The sequence below is a fragment of the Cryptomeria japonica genome, chromosome 8, assembly GCF_030272615.1.
Source record: "Cryptomeria japonica chromosome 8, Sugi_1.0, whole genome shotgun sequence".
NCBI lineage: Eukaryota > Viridiplantae > Streptophyta > Pinopsida > Cupressales > Cupressaceae > Cryptomeria > Cryptomeria japonica.
Window position 1 is genome coordinate 181154896 of NC_081412.1, and position 13555 is coordinate 181168450.

Sequence of the window (13555 nt, forward strand, 5' to 3'; positions counted from 1 at the left end):
CCCTCTGCCCATCTGCCATTTTTGATAGATAATTTGTATCTACAGAGAACTTGGCCTTCTTTAACCAATTTTTGCAGGCAATTTGTGGCCTTTATCAGCCTATTCAGAGGTTTCACTTCTAATTTCGTCGAGGATTTGCCATTGTTGATTATTTGCAAACATAGTCCATGCCCATATTTGCACTACTGATTGTGTGGACATTAAACAGAGTCTCCAGTAACACCTCCCTGCGTGCTAGTGTGTTGGGGACGCCAAGCATTCCATATGTTGGCTGCACACATAACAGTGGTCAAGGTACGTATTTGAGGCTGTAATTTGTCTTTGATTGGCCATTGTTTCCACCGCCACTTTTTTTACTCAATCTTCTGCATAGGAAGCTTTGCCACTTCCTCCATTCCTTGGACATATTTGCCCAACACTTGGCTATTTACTTAGATGCCTACTTTGGTGACTGGTATAAAAAAAAGGAATTTTGTATTGTAGATTGGGAGTTTCAATTGCCCTCCAATATCAGTTTCAAGTTTCAACTATTGGATTTCTTCCAAATTGTTTTGCCAACAGATTGTCTAGCGCCTCAACATCTTTCCAACGCATCTGCAATCAATACAACTTGGCTTTTTGCAAGTTTTTAAATGCCTGGAGGAGAAATATTGTATGGCCTACATCTGCAGGATTAGTTTATTCAATCTCAAAGTGCTTTAGAATGTTGCAGGTTGTTTGTAGCACTGTTGTACATACGGGCACCTCCATTCTCACACAACATTCCATAAGAATTAGGCTCATCATTTTTGGCATTCAACACTTGGCTGTGGATTGCTTTCCATGCAGTCTCCTATTCCATATTTGGCGGCATCTCTGCCACCTGTGATCTCCCTCCAATAGGTTCCCCACAAAATGAATTTGCAAGAGGTGTCAAGCATTAGAGATTAAAGGAGTAGTGTGGTGCATACAATAGAAGACTTGATCTTCTTTCTCTATCACCCTCATATCTTGCTTTTAACTCAGGCTTAATCTGCATGTAGCCTCCACTCCAATCCAGCAACTCTTAGCAAATTTGCAACGACTCCTCCCACTTGGCACTTCACAATAGTGATTTTAGATAAAAATTGTTTGACAACTATTATTACCATTTTCTGCTAATAATATTTATTATTGTCACTGTTATTGCAACATTAACTGCAACAAATAATGTTGCTTGAATCAACTGTCCAAACCATTTAAAGTGTTTGTAAAGAGGGTAGTTTTTTCTTTTTTCTATAACTTGCAAACAAAGGGGTCTTTTTTAACATGAAAAGTCTTTGCGAAGCTCTTTCTGTGCCAAATCCAATGAGTGGTTAGAAGGCTAAGTCTGATCTCTCCGTGGGCATTTTTTCAACTTTTAATGCAACTGTATTTAAAATAGGCCAATATATGAGAACTTGTTTTTGTAATAACTTTTTATTGGTAGCTCGGAACTGAGTACCGTTTCTTGCAAAAGTTGATATTTTCCCATTTCCGACGCATTGGACCTATTTGCCTTGTAAAACGCACTAAATTGTAAAGTGCCAAAATTGGGGGGGCTCTCTAATCACGAGGGCAATTTGAGCGTTTCTACTTTTTGAGTTTGTTGGTTCATATGATCATGTCTCTCACACTAAGTCCCTTCCATTTGAGTATTCTTTGTATTCCTCCTAATGAATGAAAAAAAAATGTGGATATCATGGGAAGAAAAGGCATACACCAAACGATTGCATTCGTCATATAGTTGAAGAAATGGAGAAAATTCTTCTCGATCATGGTATTCCCTTACCTAAGCCTCTATTTCCAACACCTACAGAACCATCATATAGTCTCACTAATCCATCTTGTGAGACATCACCATCATATGGGGATGAACAATGTAGTTGAATGGCTTGCATTGAAGACTCATATCCCATATCACATGTTGCTACATCTAAATCCAATGTTGACACATCCATGAGTCCTAGAGATTCTTTGCATCAAGACATTGCTATTGTCTTTCAAATCCACCTCATTGGTATGCATATCTACTCAACATTTCGTGTCTTTTTGTAGATTCCACCCTACCGATTTGGGTGACACCATTAAAGAAATTCATCTTCTATCAATGTTAGCTTCAATGAAGTTGCATCACCATCTTTGGATATTGCTCTTGCCTCGCCTACATCAGCTTCTATCATGATAGATTGTAAACATATTGATGAGTTGACCTATCCGACTCAATCATCATCTATGTTGACATCATCTACAACAATATCAGATTCTCATCGGTTCAGTTATCACCATACATCCGTGGTCCCTATTCTTGAATCTTCTATGGTACCTAATCCATCATATCAGCATTAGTCACCTCATAGCATTGGCTTGGAGATCATTGAGCATCCATCATGGGCACCATTTCAGTCTTTGAATCATGTGCACAATTCAGAGACATTCATAGTACATCCTAAATCTTCCTAGCCGGAATGGGAGGTCATCTTGCACACATTTCTGTTGTTTCTTCCTAAAGAGAGAAATGTTGTTAAGCATTCCTAGATCACCTTTAGCATCCAATGTTGAGCATCTACCAACACTACAAGCATCATCTTGAAGGGAGGTTGCCTGGTTCCTCTTCTCTTATCAATTTTGGGAGGAAGAATATCTTCACATGGAGTTCATTCCTTCTCACTTTCTGAGGGACTTTCTCTCTCTCTCTCCTATAGGGGATCATTATTGCACTTGTGTTAGAAGTAGTCCTTGGACAGTCAATTCCTTCCTTCTTTCACTTCTCATCTTCACAGTTGTACATTTCTTTCATGCATCATTTCTGTTTTGGAGAGGAGTTTTGTTCCCACTAGATTTTCTCCTATTTTCCACTTTATGAGAAATTTGTACGTGAATACCTAATATATCCTAGTAGTTGGGACTCATCATCTTGCATACATTACTCCCTAAGTTGCACTTAGTGTAAATAATGTCATTATCCAACTAGTTAACCAGTCACTTTTCCAAGATTGACCTATTCACACCTAGCTTAAGTTTACTTACACTATTTTATATTTTTGTCTCACTTCGTAGCATTGAGACATGTGTCGTCGTCACTTGAGACACCTATTGCATGCATACTTGCCACTTGCTCACATACTTGTCAAGTGAGCTCACAAATGTTGTAGCTTTGGAGGGGTAGTCAAAGTTTCACTCCTACCTTCTAACCTCATCTACCTCACCTATATATGCAAGGCATCTATGTACATTTTACACATTCTTCATGTTATATAATAGATTATCCTACTGTGTTTATCATTTCATTAGTGGATGTTTTATTTCATGCTTTCAGATTCCTAGCTTACTCCAACACCCTCGTTGAGAAAATCATCATAACTTTTGCATATGGAGTCGATTTTTCAAAAAGGAGATATCATCAAAAAGCTGATTTAGTGTACCTTCCAGTGGAGCAAGTAATTTTGCAAATTCTACTGTTTGGTGCCATTTATTGTTGTTTGAAATCATATCTTCATTATTGGAATCCGAGCTCATAACTTTTTGCCACGATCTTCGATTTTCACAATTCCTACAGCTTTAGAAAGGTATTGATGACCTCCATCCATCCATCCATTCACTTTTTCCGATTTCAGCCCCAAGTACATTTTGTTTCAGTTTTTGTCCAATGGATATCTTAGAGATATCTTAGAGAATTACTCAAACATACTATCACTTGGGAAGGTGTTGTTTTGATCAATGTCTTTCATTTCAGTTTCAAAGCATCTAGCATCTGTTGTTGCTTCAATCAGATTCTAGTGTTTCTCCACCAGAGGATTTCCAATGTTTCTTAGCAAAAAGACAATCAATCATTTCTATTGCATCATCGGATTCCAATGTTGCTCCAACAATCATGAGTCTCGGTGTTTATAGGCTTCAAAAGCTTGTCTTTGTTGATATGAGTAAGGTTCAAGAGTATAATCCAATATGCTTCCAATGTTTCTTTGCAGCAGGTTATCTCATTATGGGTGTGGGGGGAAGGCTCCATAGTCTTCTCTTCTTTCCTTCCTATGGAGGTTTAATTCATTATACTTTTGTAATGGATGTAATCTTTAGTTGGTATCATTGAGTCCTCCATCTTTCATCACTTGATTGTATCTTTGCTCTCTTTTGGAGAGGACTTTTGTCCCAATGGGTTTTCCCCTTTTCTCTACTTGTGAGAGATTGCATTGTAAATAGGTACCTAACCCTGACATGGCCTAGTAGCTGGGACCCATAATAATTTTCATCTTTGCACCATTTGCATAATAACATACTAATCCCTAAGTTGCACTTGAGGGGGGGTGTAGGTGTGAATAAGTTCTTGTAACTAATTAGTTCATTAGTGGGTCCTATTCACATGATTAAGTTTACTCAGGTCCTAGGAAATCTTTTTAGAAGGTGCAATTGTTATAAAATCTTATCTTTTAACATTTAACTCTAGTTACCTAGGTCATTTAAAAAATTGACACTTTAGTTGTCTCATGACATAGGATTGAGACAAATGTAACAATCTTGTCTAATCCTATCCTTCAACCTTGTCTTTATAAGCAAGGTATCTCATGTACATTTCATATTCAGTCATTCAAGCATCCATGATCAAGCAAGCTATTCTTGCCATTTTCTCTCTTCTGGAAGGCTATTTTGTCTTGCAGGTGATCCTGAGATGTGGGAGTTCACAATCCAACTCCTACAAAGACAACACCTTCCACCAAGAAAGGTACTCTGGCAACGCCCTTGTCTTCAACTTTTTCTCCCTAGTTGCCAAAATGCACTTTAGAATCAAAAGAGTGTGTCTTCCGTCACCTACAAGGCATCTGAATTATTCACATATTCTACAAATGCCTTCTTCAAACATGGAAGGTATTTTACACTCGACTAACCAGGTTCCTCTCGTTAGCTCAAAAGTGAGCTAACCAATTTCCTCTTGGTATATCAAAAGTGTATTCAACCCTCACTCATGCTAGGATCTTGTAACAACCAATTTTTTATAATCATTTTCCTTTAAGAGGGTTTTCCTTAAGGCCACAACCTCAAGATAACCCAATCACCTACCTCAAAATCTCTCTGACTTCAATGCTGGTCCTAGTCATATTTCATCCTATGTCAGTTAACTAAGGCCTTTCTCATGGGGGAGCTACAAAAGGCCTGTAAAAATGTGTACTTTTGGACTGGGGGTGTTACCCAGCAGAAGAAGCCTGTGGAATGATTGTTCATGGCCAAGTGTAATATGAACTTAACCTGGAACCCATACCATCTCAGGAAAGTGTCTTCCCATCTTATACACTACCTAGAAATTCTATTTGAGTGTTTAAATTATAATACAGTTATAATTGAATTTTTCAAATTTCGTTTGTATTTAAGAAATTGCAAAATCTAGTCTTTACTAAAAGAGACAAAAAGAAGAATTTAAAATTGTATTACAGAAATTTCAATGTCTGCTGCAGAAGTTCTGTTTATCACCAGCTTCCATCTTTAGTATTGTAAAAATAACTGTTTCCAGTGGAGATTGATGTGTTTATGAGTTCTATGGTGGTGATGGAACTCAGGTTTCACCTGCAAGAAGCGTTTCTCTATATTTTAATAAATAATTTTGTCTTAAATAGTATGTATTTTTTTGTTTTATAAACACCAATTTACAGTGCCTAAGTAATAATCAGAATCTATCAAAAAGCAAACTAATTTAGTTAAATTTAAGGCTGAAACCTGGCTAAAATGTAATGATGCAGATCAGATAGCCCACAAGAATCTCAAAGAATGGTATTCATGAATAGTCAATCAACATGAACACTTATTCAAAAATCTGAATGAAGCACACACTTATTCCTTGAAATATACATATATAACTACAAGATATAAAACTGCAAGTACATGGCTCCATAAGAAGTATATTGCTTTACAAAAACCAAAACACAAGCACACACAGTTATTATGTAAAGAACTACCATGAGTAATGAGAGAAATACCGTGCAGATTCATTGTACAAGGCAAATGGGGTTACACATCCAAGAGGTACCTTCCATAAAAAAATAGTTAAAAAGCTAAAGTAAGCACAAAGTATTAAACAAAAAAATTAAATTTACTCAATGAAATTATATAAGACAAGCAAACAGTACAGAACAGAAACATCCTGATTTAAAAATTTAATGATCTGTCAATTAAGCACCCTGTCTAGCAAAAGCGGATTCTTTAAGGGCTATAAATATATTCCAAACACTAAAAAGTGTTGAAAAACAAGCAGAAACAATTTAAGCACGATTAGTGTCTAGTTAGTGTCCTGTATATTTCAAAATACTTTAAGGCAATGGACTGACATGTGAAACAACAAAGCAGATGTATAATTTTGCACCAACTAGAAACACAAGTACAATACAGCGGTGCAAGTACTCCAGTACTTGAGAGGTATTCGGTATGCACAGTATTCCATTTCTTGTCCATTTTCACAAAACAAAGCACCTGGACATGTGAAACAACAAAGCAGATGTATAATTTTGCACCACCTAGAAACATAAGTACAATGCAGTACTCCAGTACTTGAGAGGTATTTGGTATGCACAGTATTCCATTTCTTGTCCATTTTCACAAAACAATTGTATGCATACAACCACCTGAAGCTAATTGTCATTCAAGTCACCAAAAACAAATAAAAAAATCATAGTTCCAAAAACAAACCCAAAAGCATGCATTGTTGCATTGCAAAACTCAAATTGCTGTAGGGAACACACATGCAGATCAGATAGCATCTACAGTTAACTAAAATGATGTACCTGAAGCACATCTTTTAATGCTTCTTCTGGAGCCATGCGTAAACCACCCTTGCCCAACCCCAGTCTCTGAGACAAAACTGTTTAAGCTTTATTAGCCATGGAAAAGATTTTCCATCAATAAATATCGAAAGGACTATAAATTTAAATTATGATATCAAAGAAAGCTTTACCAAGTATTACTTGCTTAAAGCCACTAACATCAAAAGCACGAAATAAAGAGTTACACACCTTTCAAGTCCACATTTGTGGTTGTCAAAGCAGAGACAACATAAAGCCTGTGTTTTTTATCCTGTAAAATGGTGCCCAATGTCAATGCTTTTCGGAATATACAAATGAATACAACAAAAATGGGAAGAAACTGTATCCTGGAACACCCTTTGTAAGATAGGAAGCACAGCCAAATGAAGAACTACACCATGATCAACAAAATAACAGCAACTATACGTTGTATCATGCAGGAGTAATTGATTTTAATGTTAAAAATTACTTTTAAAGCCAGTGTTCCTTTTCCCATGAGCCAACTTCCCAGCCACCTAACATCAACTACCCAACTAACAACAATTATAAGATATTAGTTATTACTAACATTTGATATAACATTGCAAACGTAAGAACTTAGGCTATGAAATAATCTATAGTTCTAACACTGACATACTTACACCTATATCAACGCTAACACAATACAAACAATGAAACATGTTTTTGGATCACATTGACCACAAAAGCCAACAAACACCCTTGATCCAAAAGGGGAAATACAGATGATCTGGACAATCTGATAGCTATTTTATGACTCTGCAACTCCTAGTCTTCTGCAATTGGTATTGATCAACCTGTGCCACATCCTGATATGATCATGTTTAGGTGTCACGATTCAACATGCCTCTAACTATCTATACCTGCATGCAATATAAACAACCTATGTGCTGCTCCACCACGGTGACCCTACCTCGCTGATCAACCTGTACCTGGAATCATCAGGCAGCATCCACCTAAGTTCACCTAATCCCTGTGCTCCCCATTCTTCTATGAACATCTGTCAATCTGTATGACCACCATTAACAACTAATCACAAAGACATTTAACCTTGCCCTATCTGTTGTGAGGTAGCATTCACACTACTTTTACACCTCATCAAAGCTCAAAAACTGAAACCAAAATGGAAAATAACAACTGAACTGTAAAAACAAAATTGTAAACACCACATTAGAAAGTCAAAAGTCAAAACTTCAAAAACACACTGCAACAATCAAACAACACTGAAACAAAGTAGAAATGTCATTGACTTCTACCAAAACTGCCTCTGAAGCAGTCCCCTTAATCTCTAATTGAGAAGCTAACTAGGGATGAAAAAAAATTCTTCATCCTCCACTTTGACCCCCCTGGCTCTTATTTGTCAAATGCAACATTAAAATCACTGAATGAGCCTCAATAGCACAATCACAATACAATTTGTACACATCTATGTTGACCATCATGCCCATGTACAAAACCATTGTGAGAGAGAAAGAAATAGGGTTTTGGCCAAAATTGCACCCATTACAATTGGTAGCTGTATAGAACATGAGCAATAATAGATAATTTAAAAATATCTTTATGGATGATTAGGATGTGCTAAAACCTCCAAAATAAATGGGCACATCACTTGGCTGGGACAAAAAATGGCCAATCACAAAAGAGAGTATAGGTTTCCAAAGCATGATCTTGAGCTAAAAAAGACTTTTATGGTTTTTAACCATTAGATTGTAAGTCTTTCAAACAAAAATATCAGCAACTCATCTACATACTTTTTTGGATACACAGCAGTTGTTCATTTAAGATCTTGGGCTTGACTCTGCTCTTATGCTCGCCATCATCAAAGGAAAATGCATTAAATCTCACAAACATTTAAAACTTGCTTCCACCAATGATTTACTTTCCATGTTTTGACCTCTCTTTTTAAATCTTTATTTTCCTTGAGACAGTACATGCCTTGTATGTCTGGTAGAAATCTGTGGGGTGGAGGCAATATTCATGTGCCACATACTGCCAGTTGCCATAGCCTTCATTAAATAATAAAAACTCATTATCATTCTCACACAGAACAATGACTACAATTACGCAAACAACAACAGCTGAGGTTTCATATAGTTTTTTTTAGAGTAAAAGTGCATACTTCAGTCAAAGGTGTGCAGGGAACTCAAAGTGGATTTAAAATTGCACGAAATAAAACATAAAACACAGAAAAAACAACTCACTTGTGTAGAAAACTGCAGCAATAGCGATTGGTTCTTGTTTATGATGTGCAAAAGCAGCAATAGCAATGGCTAGTGTGCTTGTAGCGGATAATTCCTATGAGTGCCAAATTGGCAAATCCTACCCAAAGAAAACAGAAACAATGATCTCCAAACACCACTAGATTCGTGGATAGAATCATGCCCTTTCTTCCTTTTATGAGTCCATACTGTCTCCTTACCCACCTTGTTAGACATTTTGTCATTGATGTCAAGTGATTTTTGTCAAGCCTATGTTATTCATCGCTAGAGGATTACTCAAAGTAATATTGGATTAAATTTGAGCTGTTTGGCGTGCTTGACCTGCTTTAGGTGCTTGGTTAGCTATCAGCTTGAGGAGCCTACATGTCTACTTGTTTGCCAAGTCAGAATTATTTACCATGTAATTAATTGAATATTCAAAAGGATGGTTGTTTTGGAATCAAATTAATATTTTATGGGCTGTGTTTGTTTTTGGAAATTGGTGGGTCACGAACTTCATTTGAGCAGTGAGAAATTTTTGGGAAGAATATGTTACTTCTAGCTCATTCAATACTTGGTTGCAGAGCTAAATATGGAGAAAATTATTTTTGCGATGGGATGCATTACTTTCCATATCACAGGAATTAAAGAAGCTAAGTAACGTCTTGATTTAAAAATAAGGGAATTCGTCTTTTTCCTGAATATGGTCGAATATTCTGGAGCTGTTTTTTTTTAAAAACAGTCAATGTTTTCTCAGCCGTTTCCTTCTGGGGAGTTACTGGAGCCATTTTTGCTGAGTGCGTTCTTTTTAGAAGACGTGGTGATTGATGATAACGTAATTTCTTGTTTTTTAAAATTGTGGCTCTGACACAGCAGAAGTGCTAACCAATATCGTATTCCCTTTTTAAATGTATTGTTTTTATGAAGTCGTGAGAGTGAAGGTAGCACTGAAGTTACAGATATTTTTATTTTAAAAAAACATCAGTTTCTGGAGTTTATATATTGACATATATCATTTTGATCACAAGCAGCTTTGTAACACGATACATATTATTTTTACTTGTGTTTGGTGTGTAATGATCATGGAGTCGAGCTTCTGAAATGCCAGCCATTGTTATTTCTGTTCTGTGAACATTATCAAACAGACATTGATTTCAGGCTGAGTGGGTGTATTGATTTGAACGGTGGTTGAGTTTGATGCTGGTGTGACTTACGTGGTGATGCTCTTGTTTGGAAGCGAAATTCATCTCTTTGCAGAGGTAGAAAATTCTTCATACCGTAAAAGGAGATTATGTAGTGTGAAGCTATATAGTTGATGGTCTGAAAAAGTATTGTGGCAGAGATATGATTTGGGATTAACGATGAAGTTCTTGTAAGTTGGATATTGTTTTCAAAAGTGGGTATCGTTCTCCTTCAACACAGCATACTAATATAACAGTGAATCCTTTACACTAAAAAGGAGCACAATTTAGAAAGATTTCATTAACTCAGCTAAATCTGGAAACATCGCAGTGATGGAAGTGTAGTATATATATGAAATATGTGTTCTTCTTTTGAGCTGTGGCAGAGAGAATAAGCTTTTACTGAGAATGTGTGTGCAGCTGCGTTTTGAGTTAGTGAAGTTTAGCAGAGTTGTGGAAGAGATTGAAGGAGTTAATTTCATTTGAAGAAGAGTTTGAGGTTGGTGCCTCTTTCAGGTGGAGTGGGTGCTTCATCTTGCAGGTTGTGTTCTTCTGAGAGTTGGTGCTCTCTGGAAACTAGTAGTTCTTTTGTAATCTGGGTTGGTGCCCATTGGGTTGATGCCCATTTCTTATTAATGAAAGTTATTTTGATGTCGTGGTTTTTTACCCGAAAGAGTTTTCCACGAGATATCTGGTGTATTTGACTTTGTGGTTGCTCTTGTTGTGTTTTTATATGATTTCAGAATTTAAAAAGGTTAAATTTCTGCAATACTGATTCACTCCCCACCCACCCACCCCCCTCCCACTCTCAGTATTGCCTGAGTGCTCTTCACACCTTTCATCCTCTCCTCCTACCATGGCTCTAATACCACTTGTAGGATCATAAGCACAGCAAAAATGTAAAACTACAACATGATCAAAACAATAACAGCTATTATATGTTACATTGCGCAGGAATAATTAATTTCAATGTTTACAACGGCTTTATAGCCATTCTTCCTTTTCCAATGAACCAACTTCTAACATCAACACACTTACACCTATCTCAACAATAACACAACATAAACACAAAACCATACTTTAAGATCACCCCGGCAACAAAAGCCAACACCCTTAACATAGATCATCTATAAAGTCAAGCGGCAAACCACATAAAACAAGATTGCAGAATTTGCAGCAAGTCAAAAATCAGTTGTAACATATTAAATATAAAGGCAATAATTTTCACCTTCAGGAATAAATTTTTGCTGTGCCCACCTTCCATATGCCCGATGTGTTTGGCCTAAACAAAACAAATCCCAAATAATATTCAGGATAATGGTCACCCTTCAAAATACATTGTGACCTATGTCTATGAAATCAAAATCATTCTTACCTGTGCTTCAACAGTCAAAACAACTGGATGCTCATAGCTCTCAAAGCAAATTCCATGCTCCTACATTACATAGGACGAAAAATCTTGCTGTAAGCTTCAGTTCAATTTAATAGTATTTTACATAAAATTGCCTTACTAGGAATTAAAAAAAAAGGATAAAAATGCAAATGACATAGTTCTTAAGTGAATTTTTTGCTCTTCAAATCATGCAGTGTGAACAAACTGTTTAAGAGAATAATAGTACTCCTCCTTCCTATGCACATCTAGATAGTGCATGCAAGCGGTCTTATTTAGTATCAACTAAAATAAAAAAGAAAAGTCTCAAAAACTTGGAGCAGCAAGGGAAGCAAAGAACATAATAAAGGCTTACAAAAAATGGGCAAATGGAATAGCTCTGGATCTGACCAGTTAAAATATAAACAATGATTGCGTGAATGCTTTCCAGTCGAAAGAATATACTAAGCTGTGCCCTTCTTGCATCTGAGTCCTACGATGATCTTGAGAAAAAACGGGTACAAATTTCCTCTTAAAAAAAGCAATCATATAATCATTAGGTTTCCATGATTTATCACAGTAGAATGTTATATTTGTTTATTGCAACTAGTAAGTAGCGGTAGAACAGTTGAAAACAAGTGAAAATGAAAGCTAGGGAAACCTTTCTGATAAGGAAAATGATAGGTTTATTTTACAGAGTAGATATCAGAACCCCAATAAACATGTAATCTACATTGTTTGTTAATAACGCGCAATAATGTTGAATGGGCTGAGCTCGGATGATAAAGGTATTGTGGCTTTGACAAGAAGGTCTAGGGTAAAATGCTGCATTGCTATGCACATTTGATGTCTTTTAGCCATCTTAACCTTTTGACTCTTCCCTAGCTGCTTGCTCTTATTAGTCCAAATGCCCAAGATTGAACCATTAAAATCATGCGTTAGCTTATTTAGTCAGTTGTTTTGATGAATGTTTAAAATCAGAGAACAATCTCCAAGCTTAGTTTGCCCACGCTGATTTCGAATTTCATGAACCAGGCTCTGATTGGATAGAATGACCTCAAAAGGTAAAGTGTTGTGGCTTTCATAATGGATACTTGAATTCCAATCCCACTAGCCATTATAAACTATCCAAATTTGGTATATATCATCTCCAACTTGTTGGGCGTTGCCAAAGATTATCCCCCAAGGAGGTATATACCAAACGAAAATGAGAGCGATAAGACACAATAATGTAAATTTCGAACAGAAGAAAATGCCAACTAGAGTGTGCACTTGTATTGGAACTATTCAATTCAAATCGATCGAGTTCATTTGATTCCTCGCAGACAAAATCATAATAAATCTATGCGGGATAACAAGATGAAACGAATAAAGATTTAATAAGAAATAGCAGTTTAAAAAGAAAAATAAGGAAAGAACCTTGAGATAATCTAACAGCTGTTCTTTAGTATGTCCCATAGTTTCCTTGTGCAGAAATGAGATACGGATGAAAAATGAAGGGAGCAAACCGAATAGTAGTCTGCTATTCGTGGTTTTCGCAGGCTTCTGTACAAACCTAACTCTGCCTGGGCAAATGCACAGACGGCCAATTTAACCCAAGGTTCTATAATTTTAATGGAGTTTTCCTTTCCCTCGCACTTAGGAATGAATGGCGTGGCGAAGGATTTGATTGGAGAAAGAGCCCATCAAAGTTCATGGTTAATTTTTTTTTTTTATTTATCTTTTTGGTAATTATAAAATTCATTGTGTCTATTATCCATAAAAAAAAATTATAAAATTCATTGTGTCTATTATCCATAAAAAAAAATTATAAAATTCATTGTGTCTATTATCCATAAAAAAAAATTATAAAATTCATTGTGAGGTGAGTTAAGCCATCCAAAGCTTAGTGTTTTGACAAGGTGAGTTCTCTTATAACTTTCTATCATAAAAGATCATGTCTATATCAGCCAATTATTAAATTAATTTGGTGAGAGTATTGATGGATCTACATGGGACAAACTCAAA

The 13555-nt window shown here is 36.2% G+C and overlaps 1 protein-coding gene across 2 annotated transcripts in view; it reads right to left on the minus strand.

Annotated features, from left to right (window-relative positions):
* Positions 1-13226, minus strand: part of LOC131048388 (uncharacterized) — an 86429-nt gene extending 73203 nt beyond the window's left edge. For both annotated transcript variants that reach the window (XM_057982336.2, XM_057982337.2), the window contains exons 1-6: positions 12968-13226; positions 11555-11614; positions 11408-11461; positions 6993-7053; positions 6765-6841; positions 5964-6013 (exon numbers count right to left, since the gene is read on the minus strand). In XM_057982336.2, the coding sequence (XP_057838319.2) occupies positions 5964-6013; positions 6765-6841; positions 6993-7053; positions 11408-11461; positions 11555-11614; positions 12968-13006 (341 nt within the window). In that variant the 5' untranslated portion in view covers positions 13007-13226. The remainder of the gene's footprint in view (positions 1-5963; positions 6014-6764; positions 6842-6992; positions 7054-11407; positions 11462-11554; positions 11615-12967) is intronic.
* Between the last annotated feature and the right edge of the window lie 329 nt (positions 13227-13555).